The sequence below is a fragment of the Neophocaena asiaeorientalis genome, unplaced genomic scaffold (genome assembly GCF_003031525.2).
Source record: "Neophocaena asiaeorientalis asiaeorientalis breed wild unplaced genomic scaffold, Neophocaena_asiaeorientalis_V1.1 scaffold547, whole genome shotgun sequence".
Taxonomy (NCBI): domain Eukaryota; kingdom Metazoa; phylum Chordata; class Mammalia; order Artiodactyla; family Phocoenidae; genus Neophocaena; species Neophocaena asiaeorientalis.
The window spans coordinates 108,573-133,152 of NW_020185330.1; the positions used below are offsets into that span (position 1 = coordinate 108,573).

Genomic DNA, 24,580 nt, shown 5'->3' on the forward strand with positions numbered 1-24,580 from the left:
CGCCTTCAGAAGGTCACCGAGAGGACACTCACGCATGCCCAGTTGAGGGGTTGGTAATCCTATCCAGTCTTAATCAGCTCAGCCGGAATTAGACACAGCTGATGCCAAGTTCCTGGAAAACCACTCCCTCAAACCCTTATAGTTTAGGCTGCGAGCCGGGTCCTAAAACAACCTAGATTCGGGAAGGCAGGTGAAATGGATTTAACCCGTGCTTTCGATATGCTTTTAGGTCATGTTTTCCTTTTAATATAAAACCGAGGCTGTTCATTTGAAAAGGCTAGTTGTTGTAATTATTTTAAAACAATCGTATTGCTTAGCTACTCCAAGAAGTGGTGAAGGAACCAGGTTAGAAAAAGTCAGTGACACTGTATCTTGCAGTACAAGTTTGTGGAGCTTCTAGGAGCAGGTTTGTTAAGGTAAGTGCCCAGTGTTTGGAGGCAGACCCTCAACAGCATCTCACTGTTAATGTTTCATACTAAGTTAAGATTCAGGTGGTCAGCACCACTAGGCGACAGTGCAAGGCTCCTGAGGAGATGGAATGAAGTGCAGGTGTTTTCCCGAGCTCTGCGGGACCTTCCCATGACCCTTTGCTCTGACAAAGGCGAACTGTCGTCCCCAAAAGGCAAAAACTAAGAAATTCTAAAGACACATAGGATGTTCTCTCATAAAAATCATTTATTGGCACACCAGAAATATCCATCTGTTCTAGTACAGTAGCTGTATGCATCTATAACTGCAATTCTGTGTAAACTACGTGTTACCGGTCACTAGAAATCTAATTAGCAGGATGAATTTAATAAGGAACAAGAGTAACTATGAGTCTACAGCGGCCCAGCCATCGAGTCTCACTGGAGAATAAATCATATATCAAATTAGTGTTGGCCTGCAACAGAATGTTTCTGTAGCCAAGAAAAACCAAGGTGGACACAAATAGGATAGCACCCATTCAATAAATCAGGTACACTTAACTAGAAAAACACCACAGCTGATAGAAACAATCTAAATAACGTAAGCCCAAAAGTAAATTAGTAGCTATTTACATATATTACTTTTTGCCCAAACTTTAATTTGTTAGCTTTCCCATCCTACCTCTTTCTTCCCTTTGTTATTCTTGTGTTTTTTTTTTTTTTTTTTTATGGTGGATTTCTTGGCTCCCTGGCAAATATTTAGACAACTAACCAGAACCTCTTTCTAGGTGCTACATTTTCTAAAACTTCATGTCAAACCAAAGGATTGGAAGGGTAGCTTATATAAGTCTATCTCTACACGGAAGTAATAAGCTTATTATTCTGCTATCCATCATAGCAATGACCTACAATTTCATTTCCTCCCAAACATTTGAACAATTCCAGAAAGTTGGGTTGTGAATGGCAGCAGAGAGGATGGATTGTTCATTTGTAACAGGCACAGATAGTGAGTCTACACGGAGACAAGCACATTAATCCTGAGAATGTGAATGCTGTGAACTGCAACTTAAGATCCTCCGTTATGGACAATGAGTCTTCCTCCTTCTGGTCATTATGTTTTTTTCACATTTATTTTTAAGGCTTAGTATCATCGCAGTATTAACAAATAAGAATGCTGACATCATTTCTACCAAAAAAGGACTCTGGTGAATGGCAGCAAGTACCATAATTAAAATAGCACAGTTGAAAAGGCATTGAGTTGGTATGTTTCTGGTGCTATGGCCAGAATGTATGGATTTTTAGCATCATTCTAGGGGATCTGAAAGATCTTGCCAAGGAGCCTCTTTGGCCCTTCTTTATTTCCTTCCTAAGACTAATAACAATTTGTAATAATTTTATTTTTGGTTTGTTCTCCTAGGACCATATAAGCTCCGGGAGGGCAGAGACCACACCTGTGTATTCACCACTCTGTCTCCATTGTCTAGAACAGTGCCTGGTCCAGAATCGGTTTTCAATTAAAAACTTGTATTAAATGAATGAACCAAATCATGAAGTCCCCTGTCCTGCCTCTATTTAGAGACCTTCCCATTTCATTCAGTGACCAGGGTTTCTGGCATGTCCTAATGACCTAGCTGTCCTGTGAGCCTCTACCCCTTCGTCTTTGCGTAGTCGGGTCACTGATATCTTTGTGCTTTAGTGGATAGTAAAACTTTTCACTGCTGAAAAGACTAGCTTTGCAGAGCTAACGGTGCACGAGAGGTCGCAGGGTAAGAACACTCAAGAACGTTCTAAACGGCAAGCTCCGAATTCAGCTCATTCTTCCTTAGCTCTCCCTACTACCTACCTCCTTGACAGAAAGTTTAAGAAAAAAGTTATCAGGAGAATTTTCTCTTGACAGTGCCAGGTCAGTAAGTCACCAATGACATGATCAAAGGAGAAAGAAAAGATAACTCACCTACATAAAAAAACCAATGTAACTAAAAGCAAAATCTGGCTGTGGAAACAAAGTGACATGGTGGGCTGTCTAGGTCTTCCGTTGGTTAGAACTGCTGAACATGGAAGAGAAAGCAGGCTTTACAGCAGTAGAGAGGCTGGAGGGAAAGGGGGGCTGCGGGGTGCGAGGACCAGCATCTCTCTCCTCCTCCCTCTCCCTCCAGCTCTGGCTGAGCTCCTTGCTGTTGCTCTCGGGTGGAGGTAAGAACAGGCAGCTGGCGCCTCCACAGCACATCTTTAGGCTATTGATGCTCTGCTGGAGTAGCAGTCGGGGACTGGGAGCCCCGTGTGGAGCGTGACCTGCGGGAAGAGACTGTGAGTCCCAAAGGCACTGCAGGATCCCCCCCTGCACCCCTTCCCCAGAGCACAGCGGGTGTGTTCCTCACTCAAAAGGGGATCTGTTCAGTTTTCTGTAACATCTATTCTAGCAGGCATTAAAGAGAATTCTAGTAGAGTTCAGCCGGTGCTAAGAACCTGGCCACCATGCTGGGCTCCCCACTCTTGGAGACACTTGATAATATGGTTCACAGCCACTTGCTTCTTCGAAGGATTCTGGGGGGATTGTGTTCCTATGACTGAAGACACAGGCATGGATATGAAGGTAGAACAGCCTGTTTGCCACACGGTGGTGATCACTGCCACGTCCATGGACAGAAGGCAGATGCGCAGACAACCCTTCCCCTGTTATTTGTCCACCGGTTATTCCAGTTAGGATAAGCCTTTCATTTAGGGATGGACTACATGATTGCCAGGTATGAAGAAACGTGGGCACTTATTTAATATTTCACTGAATTTTGTCCCACCTCATACTTGAGCTGCACGGACCAGGCTAGAAACATTTCATGCACTGCTGTCTGTCATCTCTCCCCTTCTTGTCTTGTCCCTGTCTTCCCCAGCCCAAGAGTCTTTCTCTAAAGATACTCAGAAACCCCTAAAGAGCGTCGAGTACAATATTCTTTGCAAGGGAAACAGCTGAAAATGTGGAAAACTTTGAATGAGGGTTTTCTAAGACACACTTCTAGGGAAATCTATAGCTTTCTTTTGTTCAATGTAGAGGCTGCACTCTGATTGATTAGATGTCAGCCATCCAGAAAAACCCATCTAGTTGCAGCAAGACAGAAGGGCAGAGGTCACTGGGTTGCAATCACTTCTACTGCACATACTGATAAACAACAACGGATTTTTAAAATAGCTCCCAAGACGTGGTTTTATATAGAGCAAAAATCACCAGCAGTGTTTTGCTTCTCAAGCCCTATCTATCCTATCGTAAAGCAGCCATTTGCTGAATGAGGGTCACGGTCGATGATGAGCTCTAGCTCAGGACGGAAATGAAAGGTCCCGTCCCGGCAGAGGCTGGCAGGGCACACCCTCCCGCATGGCTCTGATCTTCTCTCCCACTGCCCCTCATCTGCCCCAGTTGCCACCTCCTGGCCCTTCCTTGCTTAAGTGAGGCCCCTCGTGCCTTAGAAACTTTGTCCTGGCTGTTCCCTCTGCCTGGAAAGCCCCACACAGCTCACTCCCTCACCCCCTTCAAGGCTCAGCTCACCTGTGACTACAATAAGGTCCACCTATGCTGACGACGCTGCTTAAGACGGCCACTGCCCTCCCTCGGTCTTGTCTCCACTGGATATCGCCTTCTAACATACTATATAATTAACATAGCAATTGTGCTTATTATTCACTGTCTGTCTCCTATAACCAGAATGTGAGCCCTAAGAGGGAAAGATTTTTGTTTTGTTTTCACTGGTAAACAACAATAGTCATAATACTTCAATAGTGCCTGACATATTAAAGGCACTCAATAGATATTTGTTGAATGAACGAATGAGAAGAACTTGTTGTTTTTATTTACAGTAAATCATCAGTGTGTGTTTTCTGTCCCCGAAGCGCCTGACAGAACTGATAAGAGTGCAGAGAAAACGCCCCAAATTTCTGAGCATCGTGCTAGCACTTCAGGCTCACACCTTCACTTCTCTGGCACTCACGGCGCTTTGCATCAGTCATTTCATTTGTTTTCATGCCAGCTGATTCAAGAGTTTCCTTTCTACTAGAGAGGAATCTAGGGCTCAGAGGGACAATCATTAGCCAGCCATGCAGAGAATCCCAGTTTCCCATCTGCTGTTCACTAGATTGTGTTTAAATATAACCGACGGGCTCACGCCGGTCTGGAATCATCTCACTTGTCACGTCCATCCCACCCGGCGCTCCCCCACCCTTCCTCTGCGTCTCGGTCTGGGCCTTCGGTGGGCAGGGGCTGAGTTCGCTCGCTGCCCGCGGGCAGCCTCAGAAGCAGAGTCTGCAGCTCACCTGCACGTTCCTGTTCAGGCTGACTGCCGGGAAGAACAGCCCTTCCACGTTCTCAAACGCGATGGGACCTTGCTGCTCGTCGTTGATAAAAAATGTCAAGGTTTTTCTATTTAAGTCTAGGAGGACCCCGATCGTGGCCCCCTTTGTGATCCCTCCCTCAGTTCTGTGGGAAGAGAAAACATGGGGTTTCACTTGCCTGTCATCATTCTGGAAGCTTCCCATTTTGTATGGTTAAACCAGTATTTTTTAACTTGTTTAAAAGTATTGTTCCTCATCCCCACCCCAGGAGCCTTTTCCCCCCAATCGCCCCTCCTCACTTACAATTTTAATACCTCAGATACACTGTGTATCTGCTGATGGGCTGTATGTATATCTGTGCTTTATATATATAAGAAGTAAGATCTTTTGCTCGCTCCCTGGAAAACCAATATTCACTCCCCTGTTGAGAATGTATGGGTTCACCGCGCTGCTCTGCCGTTGCTGAGAGCGAACTCCTTCACACACAGGGTCTCTACAGGCTGTCGTCTAGTAGAAAACAAAGCATCAAAGGCCAGGAGCAAAAAGTAGCCTCTGGGCTCTCAGAGCTCTGCCTAGAGTTGGGTCTCACGCTTTGCACATATGGTGTGAATTAAACATCATTAAACACAAAATGATTTAATTTGAAAGTCAAAGAAGCACTTAAGCTGAACCTAAAACACATGCATGAAAAATTGGATTTGGGCCCTTCTGCTCTCCATGAAACAGAAAATCTCATTCCAGAAAGATGGTAATTTGGGGCATGCTGAATTTGGAGAAGTTGGAGGCTCTTCATAAAACGCCAACACCGAAGAAGAGGAATCTCCTCTCTGTAAGGTGAAATAATTAATTATACTGTAGGAGGTGGAGTGACTGTCATTTGACCACGAATTGTGTCTTACGCTTCCGTTGATGGTTTCACAAAAGCCATTAAGCATGGATGATCAGATTTGTCTTTTTCCTCCTCTTTGAGAGCTAGCAATACTGAACTTCAGCCTCATCTCAGCAGAGCACAGAAATGTTAGAGCGTTGTTCTCTCCCCCTGGCACGCAGAACACATTCTGCACATAGCGGTTAAAACACAGGGGTATCAATTTCATCTTGGAAATTCACAGCTTCAGCAGTGAGTGCACTGGTGACATGCAGTTTGCATGCAAGCAGATGTGCTCTGCCTTAAGAAAGTGTTTCTCTGCATAGCGTGGCAGTTGTGTTATTACTCACTCCTTCACTCCAAAATAAAGAAGCTAAAAGGGAAAAGTAAGCGTGAAACATGGCATCAGGGAACCTGGTGACAGAGGGTCCCCCCAAATGTGAATTACTGAAGACAATGGCTTATGTACATCTAGTAGGATTTGATATCAGGCTGGAATGGCATGTGTGCTCACTTCAAGTGATGGTGACTAATACACAACTGAAGGCAGATGTATAGAAACTAACCAAGGGGATAGGAACTGAAGGACCTAGGAGTCCTACTGGCTAGAAAAGGGGCAGTGATGAGCATACAGAAAAAGCTGAGACAGTGGAGTCCACTGCCTACTACTGCCTGACTCACTTTCCTTGTGATCCAACTGACTACAACTGTATTTTTGTTTTTTTTCCCAGAGACACCAATGAGAATGTATCCTGGGGAAATCTTTGAGAATAAGGTGGACCAGGATCCATAAAAGACACTTCTCTACCTAGGAAATTTGTGACAAATACATTTGAGGAAGAAAACGCCAACCATATGAAAAAGGAGGTCTAGAAAAAATATGATAGCATGGGTTCAATTATACTTGCCTATATTTTGGTGTTAAAGGAAAACCTTTATTTACCTTTGTTCTCTTTCCCCAGCAAACTGGGTACTCTGAGTCCATACAATAATAAGAGAGTTCTTCAAGTACAAAACTATCCAAATTGGCATCCATACGACTTCGTTTAATGAATGGCTACTATTCTGAGAAGTGGCATTGATAATAATCATAAGAAGAAGAACAGTGGCTTCTATTTTCAGGTGGATGGGAGGCATTTTTGCATGATCCATGTAATCATGGGAACGTCTATGCATGGAAAAACATGATTTTCCTAATTGGTGGATTTGGAAACCGATGTTCAGAAAAACTAAGTATCTTGTCCAACAGTGCTTCTCTGGGAAGTTGTAAGTCTGGATTTTAGAATCCTGGAATGTTTTTCTATAATACATATGCATGAGGATTCTTAGTTTCCAGCCCTGGGTGGAACGTAGCAATGAGGGACCTAGGAAAGTACTCATGTCTCTGTCATTATGCAAATAAAATAAAATAAAACTCCAGGATGGACTCAGCCAAGAGCAGTAGGACTTCTACTGCATAAAGATCGCCTGCCTGTCTTCCTTCATGTTGTCTGTTTAACAGGTCTCTGAACTTGGGCTCTCGTTCTCGACCAGAAGCCAACGTGAAGAAGGCTTGCATGGGGGGTGGGGGCTGCAGGGTACCTGTTGGTGTGCGAGTTGTTGTGCATGAACCAGCTCCGGTTGTTGTCCACATACATTGCCCAGGCTTTGTCGTCCTTTCCTAACATCACATCCTTCATCACGTTGTTGCGAGCCACGCCAAAGGCAGGGTCTGGGTGGTTGTCATAGCGATCCACCGTGAGCTCCCAGTAATGGACACCCTTGGAGAAGCCAGTCTTCCCCAGCACCACCCGGTCATCGTAGCTACTGCAGGTCACAGTCAGGTTGTCATTGGAGAAGATGATGTCAGAGTGCGCCGAGCCAGGGTCAAAAGCAAACCAGGCCACTGGGAACAACAGAAGGGAGGGAGGTTACTAAGACGGACCCACTGAGCTCACGCCATAACGCACTCCTGGGCCGGAGAGGAGCGTCTTGTCCCGTTTTCATGCTTCCATGCGGGAAGGAGGTGTCCAGGGCCAGAAGGGGCTGTGAGTGAGCAGACAGGGGGCACTTCCTGGGAGCTAGGGCTCTCTGCGCCCAGAAGCAGACGGAGGACACACGACCGATTCAGCAGGGGTTACCCGGCTCAGCCTGCACTCCCAGCCGGGTGATCCGGAAGCGCAGTGGCATCGATTTTGGAAGGTGCAAGTCCCTTCACCTGGTGACTGGCAGAACAGTACACCAGAGACATAAGGGGAGAGGGATGCGCTAAGATGCCTGTGTAACCCTGAGACGGGGAGGCTAGGAGCTAGAGTCCTAGATGGAGGAGGGATAAAACACACTCAGTGAAACAAGGAAATATCCCTTCTGCAGAAGTGCTCAGGTCTACTAGTTTTGAAAATGTCCTCAGTGTTAGCGAAAGCTCAAAAGCTTCGAAGCTATCAGCAACAGAAACTAATTTTCATGAGTGATTGTGACTTGGATGTAAGACAGGTTGCTTCCTTCACCACAAATGCAGTCTCCCTCTTACTCCTAAAACTACCGTGTAAAACGTTTTGGACCTTAGGTGCAGATGGAATGACGTCTTTGTACGCAGCGCCGTGCCCGAGTTCTAAGTGTCACCTGCCCAGAACTTGCTCTGGACAGACGAAATCGCTGATTTATCAGATCTGTGGGCCACCACACATGCACTTTGGTCTTTGCTATTTGTAACAGAATAAGGTTATTCCATACCTGCCAACAGCTTTTTAATATCAACTGTTGTCATTCCAAGTGAAAGGCATGGGAGAGAGAAATAGGAAGCAAAATTGACATTGATAAGAAAACATGTCTCTCTTGATAGACTCATACCAGAAAAGGGCTCAGTTTAAAACTGCATATACGCTACTCAGTTTGAAACTGTATCGGTCTGATTAGTACCTTTGCCCTCAAGTGCTCTGCTTATAAAGAGTGCTTTGCATTGATGTACAAGAAATCTGGGGGAAAAGTAATCTTCTCTGAGGCATAAAATTTAAAAATACAGACTCATTTTTTCTGCACATGTGAGAAACTGCTATAATGGGATTTGAATGACAGACAATTTTATTGACATAGAATAAGCTGCCACCATTTATTTTGTGAAGGGAATGGAGCACACCAAGCACATATGTAAAAGATAACAATTACAATAGGTATACTTGCCTAATTGAGAGTAAGGTGCAGGTTGTGTCTCAAAATTGCATCCTATAAAGAGATACTACACATCAAAGCTACGAAACAACAACCAGGTCAATAAAAATTATTTGTATACATGTAAAAAGCACCAGCTGAAGAGAGTCACCAGAGGCCTGATTCATGAAAAACCAAAGCCCTTTCTATATTGGTTTACTTGCCTGGGTAAAAATTGCCTCTCTGCTCTTTCAAAATGAATAGTACATCTTTTTTTTTTTTTTTCCATTTAATAAAATCTCCTCCAATTGTTTCTGAACTGTACAGCTTAAATTTTCATCATCTTCCGAGTTTAATCTTTTCCACTAAAGTTTCCGTATTCAGAAGAAAATGAGAAAAATTCATCCAGTTGAAATGGAGAAATCACTGAATCTTGATAAAACTCCATTCTACATCACTATTCCATGTACGTAACTCTGGTTATGCCCAGAGGCCTTTGCTGTGACTTGGGCTCAAGTCACATGATAATTATATAACTAGATGTGTAATGTAATCCCTATGTTAATACATACATCTGGTAATTATTAATAATGACATGAATTAAATGTCGTAAATATGAAAAGGACCTCATCTCTTTCTCAGATTGTTTTACTACATGAGTCCTTTTCACCTAAGGGAGGGAGGGGGGATGGTGCTGAAGGGGGTGGGAGTGACCTCAGAGATGTATTGGAATCACCTGTGTGACTTTTGCAACCATCCCCCTCTTTCCCTAACATACCCTTACCTACTCCGTGAGAAGTTTCATCAGGGTGGAGGAAGCAGTCTAGTCTTAAAATGGTCAAAGGTGTGTGAACTACAATTTCAAGTGCTGTCAGTGACTGATCTAGGAAATGTGTTTTTGATGAGCACCAGGGTATCTCCTAGAAAGGATCATTTAATGTTTTTTCAATTCAGTAAGGCCCTTATGTGCTAAATAAAGGATAATACACTGAATTAAAAGAATTTTAGAAGAATTAAGAAAGCACCTTAGAAAGGACTAATGATTGAATTAAAAACAAAATGTAAAGATTATGATATTACTTTTGGTTTTTTTCTCCTCTGGGGTGAATTGTTATGCAGAATAATCATTTTCTCCAACTCATGGCTGAATACTTATGTTTAGTTTGTATCAATTATCACTTCAATTCCTATTCACAGGTTAGAACTTAGTGAGTACAGAACACCTGGAGTTTTAAAACTGAATCTGATATCCAGCTTTGGACATAAATTTGTAGAATCTGAATAGGGCTTTTAAATTTTTTAAATGAATCATGCCTTGTGCAAGTCTTTTTCAAAACAAGTTTTCTGAAATCTTTTTTACACTACTTTAAACACACCATCGTACATTTAAGTTTCAACGATACAACTAGAACAATGGTGTCAAATACAGCCATCAGATATCCCCAAACCCACATATTTTATTCTTGAGACAATATACATTACAAAGACTACAACAATATTTCAGTACATTAGACACAAGTGAAAAGGCTTCCATAACAAAGCATGTCTAAAAGCCAATAGCGCACAGAAAAACATTAAGAAACATAAAAGCACAAAGAAAAATGTCATTTTAAAGAGAGCTTGAAGTCCCTGCATCCTTTTTGCACTGTCATGCTGTGGGCTTCTTCATTCCAGGATGTGGGATGAGCAAACAGAATAAAATAACAAACAAAAGAAACCTTTGGAAATGTGAAATGTGCATCATATGTATCCCTGATTACAATATAGTCCTGAAGAGATCAAATAGGACTGTAGTTTAGATATTTTAAGTTTCTATTGGCTAGACAGAGTTCATGGCATAGTATCACTAGTCCAGCTTCCTGAAATCAGCCTGAAGCCGTGTCACAACCCTCTTAGCTGTGGGAAACTTCGGGAGGCCAGACTTTTCAGTGACTCCCATCTTTTGCGCCTTAGGCTAGTTGAGGGTTTCTGATTTAGCTGGTGGTGGTTCCTCCCCTTTGCTTAGAAAAAAATCAGCCATGACCCCGACTGTCTGACCAGTGAGCACAGGCTTCGGCAGGAAATACTTTCACTTGCTGCTCTCTGGTGTGTCTGCTTTGTATGATGCATTCTGCTGTTGGCAAGTTTTTTACTTTTATTTTTTCAATAAAGATCTCTTGAGTCTATGTTTAATCAGACCACTCCAGGCTGGGTGCACTGATCCAGTCTCCCAGACACAGCTGGTTTCCTGGATACAGCAGGGCTGCAAACCTCCATACTAAGGCCATAGACTCCACTCAGCCAGCACCTGCGCGTGCTATGCCACTGCATGTGATGACAGAGCAGGTTTCCCATGGTGGTACCAGCTTGTGCAAAAAGAACAACTTCACTCATCACTTTCCGACACCATTATATACATTGACCACAGCTCGATGGGTTGGTCCTCACACCACACACACAAGAATGCCACAAAGCTCCCTCATCCAAATGCTCCTCATACCGGAAGCAGGCCACAGACATAGAGACTAGCTCATCACCCTCTGCACGCACATGGACGCCAAGAACGAAACAGGTATTCAGAGATGCCTTCAAGGCACAGAGATCAAGAGGAAAGGTCAGACGAGCTCAGCTCACCCGGTGCATTGAGGGACTGTAAAGAGGAATGCAAGCTCAGCTGATGGGGTGAGGATCGGAAATCAAAGTAGGATCTCCTGGGGAAGCTGGGCTGTAGATTAAGGGTGGAGGAGAAAGGACTCATTCTACGGAGCGGCAATCTTTCCGAAGGCACTGGAAAAGGGACTGTCTGTTCTTCTGAATCTGTGTCTAAATGTAAGATCAATGCAAACTAGAGATCAGAAATCTGCCACCTGCTGTGCACAGTTTTCCCCAAGACCTGCCTTACGAATGCATTTTCACAAAGCCTCATCCACCCCGTAGTTGCCAATGTGGTTTGAGACTGGGAGGGAATTCTCGGCAGGTCGGAACCCATGACCAGAGGATACTTCAAATATCACAGACAATTGTCTTCTCTCCTCCCAATTTTTAGTGGTAGAGAAGGTATTGGAAGTTTCCGTTTAATTAAATACCTTTAGAGTTGAATTTAGAAACCTTAGAGGTAAATTTTACCCATTGATGACCAAGAGGAGATTAATACTTCACCCTCTCCAGCTCCCTTGGATGTTACTCCCTGTACAACAATGGCCTCTTAAAGAGTTTCTATTTAGGAGGTGACGATTTTGACCAACTCTTTGCTGTTCCATATTTTTCCTTTTGTCTCTTATTTTTTCCATTTCTAAATGGACAAGATGGTTTTTCTATACCAGCACACTCAAGACTTGGTCTTTGAATAGGAGAGGAAGATAGGGCTGAACAAGTAATCAGGGAAGGAGCCTTACCTTTGTTTCTGCATTAAGATGAGACCCTAGGGATGCCCTTGAACATCTCTGGTTCTCTAACAATAAACAGACCATGGGCAGTGGTGAGGTGCGTTTGTGGCAAAAATGTCTTTATTTTCGGATAGTCAGGTCTGGCATGAAGATCACTATTATCCCAGAGTCAGGACATATCCATTACATGATTTGGTTCTAATATTTAGAGTAATTTAGAGGTAGTTCCTCTAAATTGCTAAAATCATTCCTTTCTCTTTTGTTGAACAATAGGTGGTTGTATGCAGTAGGGTTATCTGGTCAGAGTCAGATGTTTTACCAATAGGGGCCTTCGTAGAGCTTGGTTTGATAGTAATAGTTTAGGAAATACAGATGGCACGATGGTAGTATTCTATGTCCAAAACCACCAAGGAACTTTCTTCTCATTGAAAAAATAATTTTGTTTTGGTGGCCAGAGAGTGTTCCTGGGAATATTTTTCTGGTTTGAGTCTGTTAGCGTGTTCCTCTGTGTTGAACACATCCTTATCCTATCCAAATGCCATTCTGCACATGCTCAGTGGAGCACGTGTGTGCAGAACGGGATTCTATTTGAAGGGCTCAGAGCAAGGGCATTGGCGGAGAATTTCAGCTTAATACTGCCAAGCCGGTCTCATTTTCATTTGTGAACATATTAAAATTAGCTTTTCAGGCTTTAGACTTATCCTTGGGGGAAATTCTTTTCTTTTTCTTTTTTACTTTTTTACAGAAAAGTGTAAAGCAGATTTTCAGAGAAAAGAAATGGCTACTTATGGAGTTAAGGCTTTGTGTTCCCAATAATAATACATTCCAATTTTCTTCTACCTAAACTTCAAATGGTTCGGGTAATTTGGCATATGTGATCATTTCCTGGTTCAGAAATGATTTACATTATAATGATCTCAGGGGGGAATTAGTCTTTTAGTTTAATGGAACAATTTGAAAGACAATTGCACAGCACCACAAACTGCTACGGGCTTCTTTTAGGGAGAGAATTTACAACTATATTTATCTCAGTAAAACATTTTTAACAAGAATTTGCTTGGAAATGTATTTTTCACCAAGTAATAATAATTAATTCATTATCCTTAAAATACTTGTTGCCCTGAAAATTAAGGGAAAGGACACATACAGTAGAATGAATTTCAGAGTATATTGAACTCTCGAGTAATCATCTGAAAACCAGTGAAGAGACGTGTACTGAATCCAGACTCAGGGAGCATATCCAATCCCATCATACTCACCTTTTCTATTCTCAGCACCAGGAAGAAGCACTTAGAGTTGGTGATGGCACCACTCTGCGGGATTGGGCTGAGGGCAGCTATGGTTATTCATGGGATTAATAACTTGACACTAAAATGGTTAGCTTTTCTATCCTTTTATGTAGATCCATTATTTATTGATGACCCAATTGTCCCTGACTCCTCTCAGTCTTGAACCATGCTCTCTATTCAAGCCAGCTTATTTAATATACATGTTACCCAATCACTCCATCTCTGTCTCTGAATTTTTCCCACCTATGGCCTCCCATACCCTACCAGCTGGGCTCTTACCCCATTTTCCCTAAGAAGCTCCTAAAAAAAACTTCCTACCTTGTCATGAAAATTGTCCAAATGAAGTGCAAGAGAGCACTTTCCACTTGATCCCAGCAGACTCTCTGTGCCCTTCCCCATGGGCACATGGTGCAAGTGTTGGGTCAGTTGCCTACAGGTCATCTAAGTCACTTGATATTACCTTAGGTTGCGGGAGTCTAAGAGGGAAGACACTTATCTCGATAACATCTGAGCAGCAATCACAAGCTTCCCCTTGAAGTCCCCTAGGTTGAGGATCTCATGGCCTCCGGCAGCCCCCTCCTTACATGGGTCTGGATATATCTCTTTGGGAACTCGACTCCTTAATCGTACCATTACTATCTGGGGCCATACAGAACAGCACGCTAGTTCTTCAAATATTTGAGAGCAGTCACCGGTCCCCTTTAAACCATCCCTTTTCTGGGATAAATAGAATCGATTTCCAACCTTTCTTCTAGGGTGTGGATTTCAAATCTTTACTCTCCTCATCGTGCCCCTCTGGACATGTTCAAAGACATGAATCAAAGACAGTAAGACAATATTGGGAACAGTGGTGCCACACCCATGTTTAGCCAAATCACACAACTGACATTGAGCCTACACATAGCTACCCAAGAGTGTATTCTGTGTTATACCCAGGATGCAGGAAGGATGTACATGCCACTTCCTTACCTCTCCTTCAAAGCACAATTACTGAGATCTGGAGAAGGCTTTTCAGCCATTAATATTCTGTCAGTCACGACAAAGAGGAATTGGGTTAGTGCTTTTTTCAGAATACATGATATGAAGCTATGTTTCAGGTCATAGCTAATAACCAGGATAACTATTATTAATTTTTCATGTATAGGTCGCTGGAGGAAGAAAAATAGCCCCTTCAAAGATTTTTAATTTTTTGTCATGTTTCATCACATGCAGTGATCCTGTCTGCCGAAGAGCTTTGCTGAGCAAAAAGCAGTTTAGCAGGAAAGAGCAACGGGAAACAGAACGCCAACGGAGTACTGGTGTGGCAGCTCCGGGCATATCAGTAACTCTGGGATGAGGACAGTGTTTATAATGGGAGTGTGACAAGACACACTTTCCCTCAACTCTGTCAGTGACCATCACTCTCCTCTTGCCTTTGCCTGGACTGCTTTCCCTTCCCACCTGGATTGGCTGGACTCTGGAGTTGGGGCCTCTGCTTGGAAGAAGTAATCAAGAATCATCAAAGCAAAGATTGGCTGGGGACCACACTTATTATTTACTGACTTTTGGGTTTGAGGCAAAAGAAGAATATTTAAGTGGTGTGCTCCTTTTTTGCCTTACTGCATATCTATTTTATTTGTTCATTAGCAGACATTGCATTAAACCTGAGCAGCTGGGAAATGGGACACATGAAGTTGGGAGAACTGACCGTATTTAGAGAAAATCTGTATCTTATACTACTAATTGGTTTTTATACTTCTGAGGGTAGAATTTCTTGACTGATTCCAACATGTACAGTGCACTAAAGATTTCTACAGATGTGGAATATTTGGAAATGTAAAGTCAAGTCTTTGAGATATTATTTTTGGAATTCAAAGAGGAAAGGCAAGCTGACAGGGATTCCATATGCTAACCCTTTTGTGCTCTGGTAGAATTCTTGGTTATCTTCCTGTCTGGTAGTGAACAGCTGCATAACTTAAGCAGTCCTTGGACCCTGGTTCAACAAGACGGTTGTATTTCAGAGTACAGTAAGGCAAGATATGTCACTAAGAACTGCACAAGCAGCTTTAAAGATGAGTTTCAGTTCAATTATAAACCAGCTGTAAAATAATTTGCTTTTGTTGGGAAGACTTGAAAAGAGACAAAGAAATGAATGAAGGGGTTGAGTGTCCTTAAATGATCTAATAAGCATCCAAAGTCACAGTTATGTCCCACTGGTACATAATTTACAGTGAAAGGTGGTATTATAATCTTTCTTAAGTGTGGCATTAACTGCAGTTGAGAAGTGAGAAACACTTCCGTTCTGAAAAGCTCCTTTTAAAAGAAGAAATGCAATAGCCTCTTTCCACCCTTGGGACAGCTGCCCACTCTGTCACCAAGTCCTCCACTCCAATTTAGAACACTTTAGGGCATTATTCATAAGGAACTATCATCAGAACTGAAAATTCCTATATTTCAAAGAGATACAAAAGATTCCAAAGGACTAAACTGCTCCCCAGAGTGTCAAGTGCAAAGCACATTCTCCAAAAGCGAAAATAGGGTTTGGATCCAGTTCGGTCCTATGGAAAATCAGGCAATTCTCTGGGATGTTGTGCATGTTGTCAAAATTAGAAAGAGCAAAGCACCTCTTTTCTGGGCTCTGAAAGCTGTCACGATGCCTCTCACCTTGGATTTCATAAAATCTACCCGGATTTGTTCAGGTATGGTTTACCTACCTTGAGGAATGTGTCCTGGAAATGCATATCCCTCCAACTAGATACTTTTATTTGGGGTTGCAGGGATGGCTCTGGTGCTCGGAGTCACGAAAACTACAGCCGAGGCAGAGTGGACCATACGCTTTTCCTTGTGTGACCCTTTACCAGCTACTTCCTACTAGTGTTGAATTTTCCGTGTCACAGGCAACCTCTGAGACCCGCTAGAACCCCTGGGGGGAGCAGGAGGCGGCTACGCCAGTCCATAGCGTTTCCTGAAATAGTAACAGCTTTCGGCTGTGATTTTGAAGAGAGAAGCCACAGAAGAAAACCAGGGGGTATTAACTGTAAAGAACTTAGAGGTCATCTGCTCTAAGTATATAGTTTTAGAGACAAAACAATCCACCCCCCACCCCCAAACAAAACCCTGAAGTCCAGAGAGATTAAGGGACACATCTAAGTCACACTGCCAGCTGTGATGGGACAGGATAAGGGCCCCAGGCAGATCAATTCCTGGTAGATAAAATTTGGTGGCTGACAAGGCCATTGCTCTCTTTTGTGCCTTGGAAATGTATAAAAGGTAAGGTCGATGCTATAGGTCATGGGGCACATTCCAGTGGTCTCAGGGGTGACCAAGGATTGTGTGGAGGACCTAATTATCATTCTCCACGCCCTGCATTATACTGAGGATGAATCTTTCTTGTCTATATAGAGTGGTTCCGTGGACTGTGGTGGTTAGGAATTGAAAGGCAAATACGTCACCCTCCCCTTTGGGGTTCTGACCACTCAGGGTGGGCGGGCTGAGATCAGATGAGGTTCTTTTCATGACACAAGGTTACATATTCTCTGGTGGGAAGCGGGGTGGGTGTGTGTCTCAGTACATTAAGGTTTAAGAGTACAACGCTTATCCTGGTCCCAAATCACTATAAAATATCTGCAAAGAGACTTTTGAACAGATGCATCTGGGGTCATTCTGGGCCTGTATTCTGCCTGCATCACTGAATATTCTCTGGGTTATTTTCTGTGATGTGTGGGACAAGAAGCTAGCACACTGGAAAGGGTGCTGTGATGCTGAGAGCCTAATGCGAAAGAAAAAGGCATTTTAATCTTTATGAATAACACCTTCTATGTCCCCTTTTAGAAAGCAGTTTCTAAGATGTGATTTCAAGAGTCCCAACCCTTTTGTTGTCATTAGATAAAACAATCCTGGAAAGCATTGGGGAGATGGCTTTTACGGCTGTTCAAGTAAGACAATGCTTGAGAGCACTTTTGCTCGGTGCTCTGAGCTCCTGTGTGCAGAGAATGCTACAATTTACAGCCTTATCTACAGCCTGATTCTCTCATGATCCCTGATTATGCTTCCCACTTTTCCTCACAGTTGAGATCTGGAGGGCTGAGAGCTTCTGTGAATAAATAGCTCTGTGGTTTCAACCCGAGCAGGGCTCCCAGTCCCAGACCTCACTTGGTGGGGTCTTTCAAGGACCTCAAAGATGTGGCTCTGACATCCTTTTCCTTCCCAGGCAGTGACCCATCACTGCCAGCTGAAAGTGTCCACGTTGGAGAGAAGCTCAGCCCGGGGGGTTGGGGAGCCAGAGGGAAGACATGGAAAAAGGACGGGACCCAAGGACGTGCTTGGATACTGGAAATGACCGTCATTCTCACATCTCCTTCTTAAAGCAGGAATATTATTCTTTAGAGCAAAAGCCTAACATGACTGAAAGTGTTAAAGTCCAATTTCTGCCTGGGGTTTCTGGATGAACATGTAAGGCAGCTACACAGTACTGCTTCTACAAGCTGTCTTCAGACATCTAGCAAACAGACTTAGGGTAGTTTTTCCTCTTTTCCTCTTTTTGGTTGAGTGCAAATAGCACTGTTTTAATGTCAGCATCAAAGTGTACTGTGCTGGGCATTGGAGCTGAAAGGCCCAGACCTGGCACGTCATTTATCCTCTCCCAGGATAGGAGAGGGAAGGCTCCGTTTTGCCATATGTAGAGTAGAATAATAACACTTTCCTCATAGAGTGTGGTGGGCAGAACAATGGCCCGTCAAAAAATCTCTATGTCATAATCCCCGGAATCTGTGACTATGGCACCTAACATGCCAAAAGGAACTTTGCAGATGTGACTAAGTTAAGGATCTTGAGATGGGAGATTATCCTGGACTATGCAGGTGGGCCCAAGGTAATAAATCACAAGGATGCTTATAAAAGGGAAACAGGAGGGTTAGAGTCGGAAAGAGATTGGAAGACGCTATGCTGCTGGCTTTGAAGATGGAGGAAGGGGCCGTGAGCCAAGGGATGCGGGTGGTTTCTAGAAGCTGGGAAAGAAACAGAACAGATTCTCCCCTAGAACCACCTCCAAGGAACGCAGTCCTGCTGACACCTCACTTTTAGCCTAGTGAAACCCATTTAGGATTCTGATCTCTAGAACTGTAAGGTGATAAACCTGTGTTGTTTTAAGCTGCTAAGCTTGTGGTAATTTGTTAAAGCAGCAATGGGAAAGTAATACATAGGGCAAATCTGGAATGTTGCAGCAGCAGAACAGAAGGGAGGTTTAAACAATAGCAGTGGGTACAGAGGTATATAGCAGTCTTAGGGTGAAGAGAAAAGAATCCCTATTTTTAGGACCTTATAGTAAATGGATAGCTTTTATGCAATTCCTCTGCTGGATTTCAGTATCCTAAAAATATTTGCTGGCTTTCAAATTGCTGTCTTTTTTCATGGAATCTTTTAATGGGCAATGAAGAAAGTTCTTGGAAGCTCTACACAAAATTACCATAGTATTTTTTTTGGGGGGGGTACTTATACTGTAATTCCATAAAGCCTTCTGATATACTTAATACTCCATTATCAAGAGTTCCAGAATATATACTGACTTTTAAATGTATTAGGTGGAAATCTTTCTAAAATGCATTATGTACTTTCTGACTTTCTGAGCATATGCCACAGAACGTTCTCTTTCTCTCCCCCTTTTTTTTTTTTTTTTTTTTTTTTTTTTTTTTTTTTTTTTTTTTTTTTTTTTTTTTTGGATTGTTCACAGTTTTTCCAGTTACCTTCCTTGCTCAGTGCTGCCAACAGCCTCAATTCACTTCTATACCAAATTCCTTTCTCTTCTAATGTGAGGTTTCCGGTCTGCTGTGCTCTTTGCAAATGGGTCAATGAGCTCAGCGGAATTGTGCATAAAAAGAGGGAGAGCCGAGTGACACCAAGGGCTCTGCCATGAGAATAATGTAGGAGCTTCCGTGCCTGAACTCTGTCCTTCCTTTTCCTACCAATCACAGGTCATTGTTGCTTACATCCTGACTGTAAGATGACTGCCTACACTGTAGGGTGGAAATCTTAGTTCTCGAGGGGTGAGGTGGTACCATAGTTTTAGGCACTCTGAGCCAGGTGCCATGGAGTTCAGGGAAGGAGGAAGAGTAAAGCCCATAGTCACTGGGCAGGGCCACGCTGTATGCATCGCTGTGATCGTCAAATCGGCTCGCTCAATTAATGTTTTTGAGCGAATGAGGCCTCCTTTGCAAAGTCAGCTCAAGGCATAATTTGAAGTTTTTACCTTACCTACAGTTATTCCCTCTGTTAGGATTTCTCTCTCTCCCTTCTCTGAGAAGTCTCTCCTTCCCTTTAGATCATGTACATTTTCCCTGTAGTGTGTTGTATTTCATGTAGCTATTAGATGTAAGACAATCAGAATATTATGTCTATGAAAATACGAGTTAAAAAACCCTCTGTTAGAAACATTTTTACTTTTAGAAGAGGCTGCTTGTTAGTCGAAATTAAACTCTAAATAGTAGAATCAAGGTGATATTAAAAATGGAACGGCTCATACATTTCTGGTGTAAAATCTATCCGGAAAGCAATTTGCAAACATAGATCATGGGCTTAAAAACGTTCATACTCTTTAGTCTAGTAATTCTGCTTCTAAGAATGTGTCCATTGAAATGATCTTTTTCGCAAAGATTTGGATTAAAGAGTATTTTTTGCACAGAAGGCACAACCCTCTGTGTTCTAATTCCCCTGAAGGATTGGTGAGCTGCAGCTCCTCCTGTGCTGGGAAGGCTGTGTGAAGCAGTTCCCTGGCTCTGAGAGCTGAGGGAAGTCAGAGAAAGACCTTTCTCCAGCCAGATAATAGTCTCAGTGAATTATTTGAGCACCAGGAATATTATCTTTGGTCTATCTTATTTTTTCTCCAGATTTGAAAAGAAGAAAAAAAGGTAGTCTGTTTAGGTAGGTAGAAGGAAAATAGAGAAAAATGAACAAAAATTTTTCCGTCCTATTCTCACCCATGTCTATTTTTCTTTGGGGGTGGGGGGCAGGAGGATAGTCTCCCAGACACAGAATGAGCCCTAGAACTCTATGTATTAACAAGGCCTTGTCACATAATATTTTAAACAAATACTCTTTTGTAGATGGTTTCAGAGACCGTGACACAGCCATCACAGCTATTAAATGAATTACTTTAAAGATATATGCAACCAGGTTGTGGGCCTTATTTTAAAATTTCATTAAAATTATTAATTGCTTACAGCTAAGTTTCTTCTTAAGTCAGGGTAATTTGGTTTAGATCTGCAACTGGCCTTATTCTCATGGCTGTGTTAGGTACATTCCCAAGAACTTTGCTTTCAGGGAACTAAGCAAACTTGAACTCATATACTAATTTGTTTTCCTTTCCTTTTCTCTTTTGATAACACATTCTTTATAATTCCATTGCATTAAATTATTTTTCATTGTCTTCCTGACTGATTCCCTTATATAAATTATGTCTTCCTTACGGTCCCTTTTCCTTCTCTCACAGTGTTTATCGTAATTTGTAAGTATGCAATATTTGCATGTCTGTTTCTTTAAGGCCTGTCTCTCTTCCTAGACTGTGAGCTCCGTGACAGCTGGGGTGACCTCTGCTCAACACTCTATACCCATATCAGACACTTATCAAATACTGCCCAACAAATAGACAAACAAATTTGCTTTTGAGAAAAAAGGTCAGAATTCACAACAATGTGGACATTTGATCTCCCCTCCATAAAGTTACCTTTAGGTCAGCAGAAGGTTCTCTAATAGTTCAGAGAGTATAAGTGAGAAGTGATTTAAACCTTGGACTAAATGCATGTAAATACGAGTTAGACTTGCTATCACATACGAGATCGTACCCTTCTGTGATACAGACTTTTTATTTTGAACCTTGGAAAGGGGTCAACTCTTGCTAAAAAGAACATAAAAGATTTTATTAAAGTAGAAAGCAAACCAACCATCCCATCACCCACAATAGCGGCAAAGAAAAAAAATCTCCAAAGCAAATCTTTCCAGGAATGGTAAGAAATAAGATTAATAAAGTACAAGTTCAGTTAACTTATTAAAACTCTGTTAATGGCATTTTTCTCATTGGTTTCTAAAAAACAAAAAAAGAGGTATAATTCCTTAGTTCTACAGGCTTTCTCAATTGTTACAGATCGATCAAATCTTTTTTTTCCTAATAAGCTATTCGTTATATTTTTTCTTGCTTTCTAAATCTTGTCTCACTGTTGGAATGAATTAGAATGAGGGAGAAACAAATAGAACAAACCAAAGTTATGGAGAAAGTATGTGTGTGAACTTTATTTCATCATGAGAAAATCACTTCTGTGCAGTAACAGAGAATACTGATATCTACACGATGATAGGGTTTTCTTTGTATTTAGATACATACCTTATATTTGTACACAATATATAAAATTCATGGAGGAAATTAATTTCTACAGTACAGTTTCTTTGTTGGAAGAGGACTTGTTCCGTTAGTTTCTTTTAGAAAATGACCCCCAGTTCTGTGACTGTGGTACCAAGGATCGCAGTTCCAATCCTGTAATTTATTAGACACCATAATCTTATGAACATTAATCGAAACTTAGAAACTACATCCTCCTGCAGGATGAAAAGAGAGACATAAGTGCTCAGGCTGCTATGCTAATAACTGATTTTTTAGCAGAATAGTATGATTTCCATGATGCATTATGAATAGAAATAGATTTCCCATAGGTCTGGTGACACAGATTAACAACGTTGCTGCAGATCGTCTCCCTGCTCTGAGAGCATGCACTTCACTCTTCAATCAAACCGCTTTGTACACACACGGGAAACAAGGCCATCCCCATCAAGGGCCTTCTGCATTGCACCTAGGAACACTTCTGGAGGGCATTAGCATCTAGCATGGTGCTTTGGGAAAAGAGGCAATTGCTCTCAAGCTGATAGGTCTCTTCCCAGAGAGAAGTTGCTAAAATGATCATCCCAGGGGAGGCTCAGCTACCACATACCCATAACCCAAAGCGGGATAGGTATGTGGGCATTTCCCCTTCACCAGATCCTTCTCTTTGAGTAGCATCATTCAGACTTACAAGTGCTCCCCAAGCGTGGTTTTCACGACTAGGGGCCTTTCAACCTTGCTGTGGGATTTGAAGTTGTGCTTATTTTTAACCATGTGAACCATTTTAGGGGTGACTGGCACATGCTGAGGTTTGTGGGAAGCGGAGCACAGTTCTTTTTGCTAACATTTTGAATGTGAACAAAATCAACATAATCAGTTCTGCAGAGGGAAGTTATGGAGAATGCCACGGGATGGGGGTGGCTTCTATGATTAAAGTGACACCCAGAAGGTCTGAAAATGCTTTGGCACCGACCACAAATACCTCGTCATAGGTTTCATTTCATGTGTTGCAACTGCTTTTAGAGTGAAAATGTTAACAGCCTCAGAGGTTATACCTGGCCATCAAATGCAAGCCCCTCTCCTGACATGGACGGCTTGCCTTTGATGGCCAAAATATTTACAGTATAGCCAAGAAGCGAAAGTTGTCTGGAGATGGACCTTGTGCGGAGGCCCCGGGCAGCCTAAACAAGCCTAGAGGGACTGGCAAAGGTGAAAATGGCGAGGTAACGCAGAGGCGCTGGCCTCTTCCTGGCTGGTGCCCACGGGGAGCCTCGGTCCCAGCGTGTGAAACGGAACTTGCTGGTTAAGCCAGGAGTGGCCGACAGGCCCTCTCGGACAGGCTCCTGCGCCCCACACCCCTTGGAAATACGTTCAGTCAGATAAATCCGCAGCTGGAAAGGACCTCAGCCCCGCCCTCAGACACAAGCCAGCGCTACAAAGCAATTGAGAATCGTCTGGGCAAAACTGGCCAGTGGTGTGTATCGTGGAGAATGGGAGCCTGCCCTAGAGCCTACATACATCTGTCTCACACACCGCGGCACATTGAGGCCTTCACTTTTCAGCTTCTTCCGCTGCAGCTTATTTAGAGCGTTATCAAAGGAAGCCACCGGCCAAGGCCATTGGAACTGCCGCTGTGGACTCTTTGGTTTGATCACGTCCACATACCATGGGCTTGCTAAAGGCAGGAGAAAAACAGCGGCTCTGTGCCAGAATGCAGGGCAAATCATGGAAACACTTGCGAATGTGGGCAGTGGTGGGGTTACCTCCGGGCTTGCCAGCCATTCTAGATGCCTCGCAGTTCTCGCTCTGAGGGATACTGCTGAAGGGCCTTACCCTCGGACGTCTGGAGGACCAGGGTCTTGCTGTACTGGCTGACTCCTGTTTTGTTGAAGGCCTTGATGCGAGCATTGTATGTGCTGTTGAAGTGAAGACCATCCACGGTGCACATGGTCTCCTTTCCAACATACACTTCCTGAGGGGCAGAAAAGAACAGGCCACCATTTAACTCGAACCCTTGCCCGGGGCTGGTCAGGAGGCAATGTTGCAGGGTGGACAGGAGCAGGTGCTTTGGGGTCTGCCTGATCTGAGCTCATCCTGTGAGCTACTGGGCACTGAATTGACCTCTTTTAGCCTCAGTTTCCTTCTCTGTAAAATGGGGACAAAAATACCTACCTTATGAGGTTGGTGTGAGGATTATATAAGGTCGTACGTGCAAACTGACTAGCATAGTGCCTTGTGTTTAGCATGGGTCTGGCAGCTTACTGAATGCTAGTTATTAGCAGATAGGGCTTAAAAGATTAAAACTGGGTACTTACAGTTACCATTATGCTTATTATTATTATTGGCATTTATTCAGTATATTATACCTACTGAGCTCTTTATTCACCAGTATGATTTGTAAAAAACAGGTTTGAAAACACGCAGTGGTCTCTATGCTATGTTTATAACCCACTGATAACTTCAGAAACTGTCACAAAGCATAGGAGTTTTGAAGTTTAGGAAGGGAAATCATGAGTATTCAGATTTTCACCACAGTACAGAAGGAAGAGGGAGGAAACAGGGAAGGGAGGAAGAATGACATTTCAAAAGCTTAAAATAAATCCTAGCATAATGCATCCTTAGCATAGGTTAGGCAGATGCCTCTCTCTTTAGCTGTACACGTTGCAACATTATGCTGATGTAATGAGTAAAAATAATTTGCATCAAAAGCACAGCCTTAAAATGACAACTTGTCAGTGGGATACTCAGTAGATTGGGGTCTGAGATCGCAGCATGCTAAGAATTTTATATGAATTATCTAAGTGGCTCTTAACAACAGTGCACGAGGTACGTATTATTGTCATCCCCCTTTTACAAATGAGGACCTG

The 24,580-nt window shown here is 42.8% G+C and overlaps 1 protein-coding gene across 1 annotated transcript in view; it reads right to left on the reverse strand.

Annotated features, from left to right (window-relative positions):
* Nucleotides 1–1,804: 1,804 nt before the first annotated feature.
* Nucleotides 1,805–24,580, reverse strand: part of TRIM9 (tripartite motif containing 9) — a 108,696-nt gene continuing 85,920 nt past the window's right edge. Inside the window, exons 7-10 of the mRNA XM_024734755.1 lie at nucleotides 23,547–23,685; nucleotides 7,174–7,477; nucleotides 4,707–4,869; nucleotides 1,805–2,699 (exon numbers count right to left, since the gene is read on the reverse strand). Coding sequence (XP_024590523.1) covers nucleotides 2,637–2,699; nucleotides 4,707–4,869; nucleotides 7,174–7,477; nucleotides 23,547–23,685 — 669 coding nt within the window. The 3' untranslated portion in view covers nucleotides 1,805–2,636. The remainder of the gene's footprint in view (nucleotides 2,700–4,706; nucleotides 4,870–7,173; nucleotides 7,478–23,546; nucleotides 23,686–24,580) is intronic.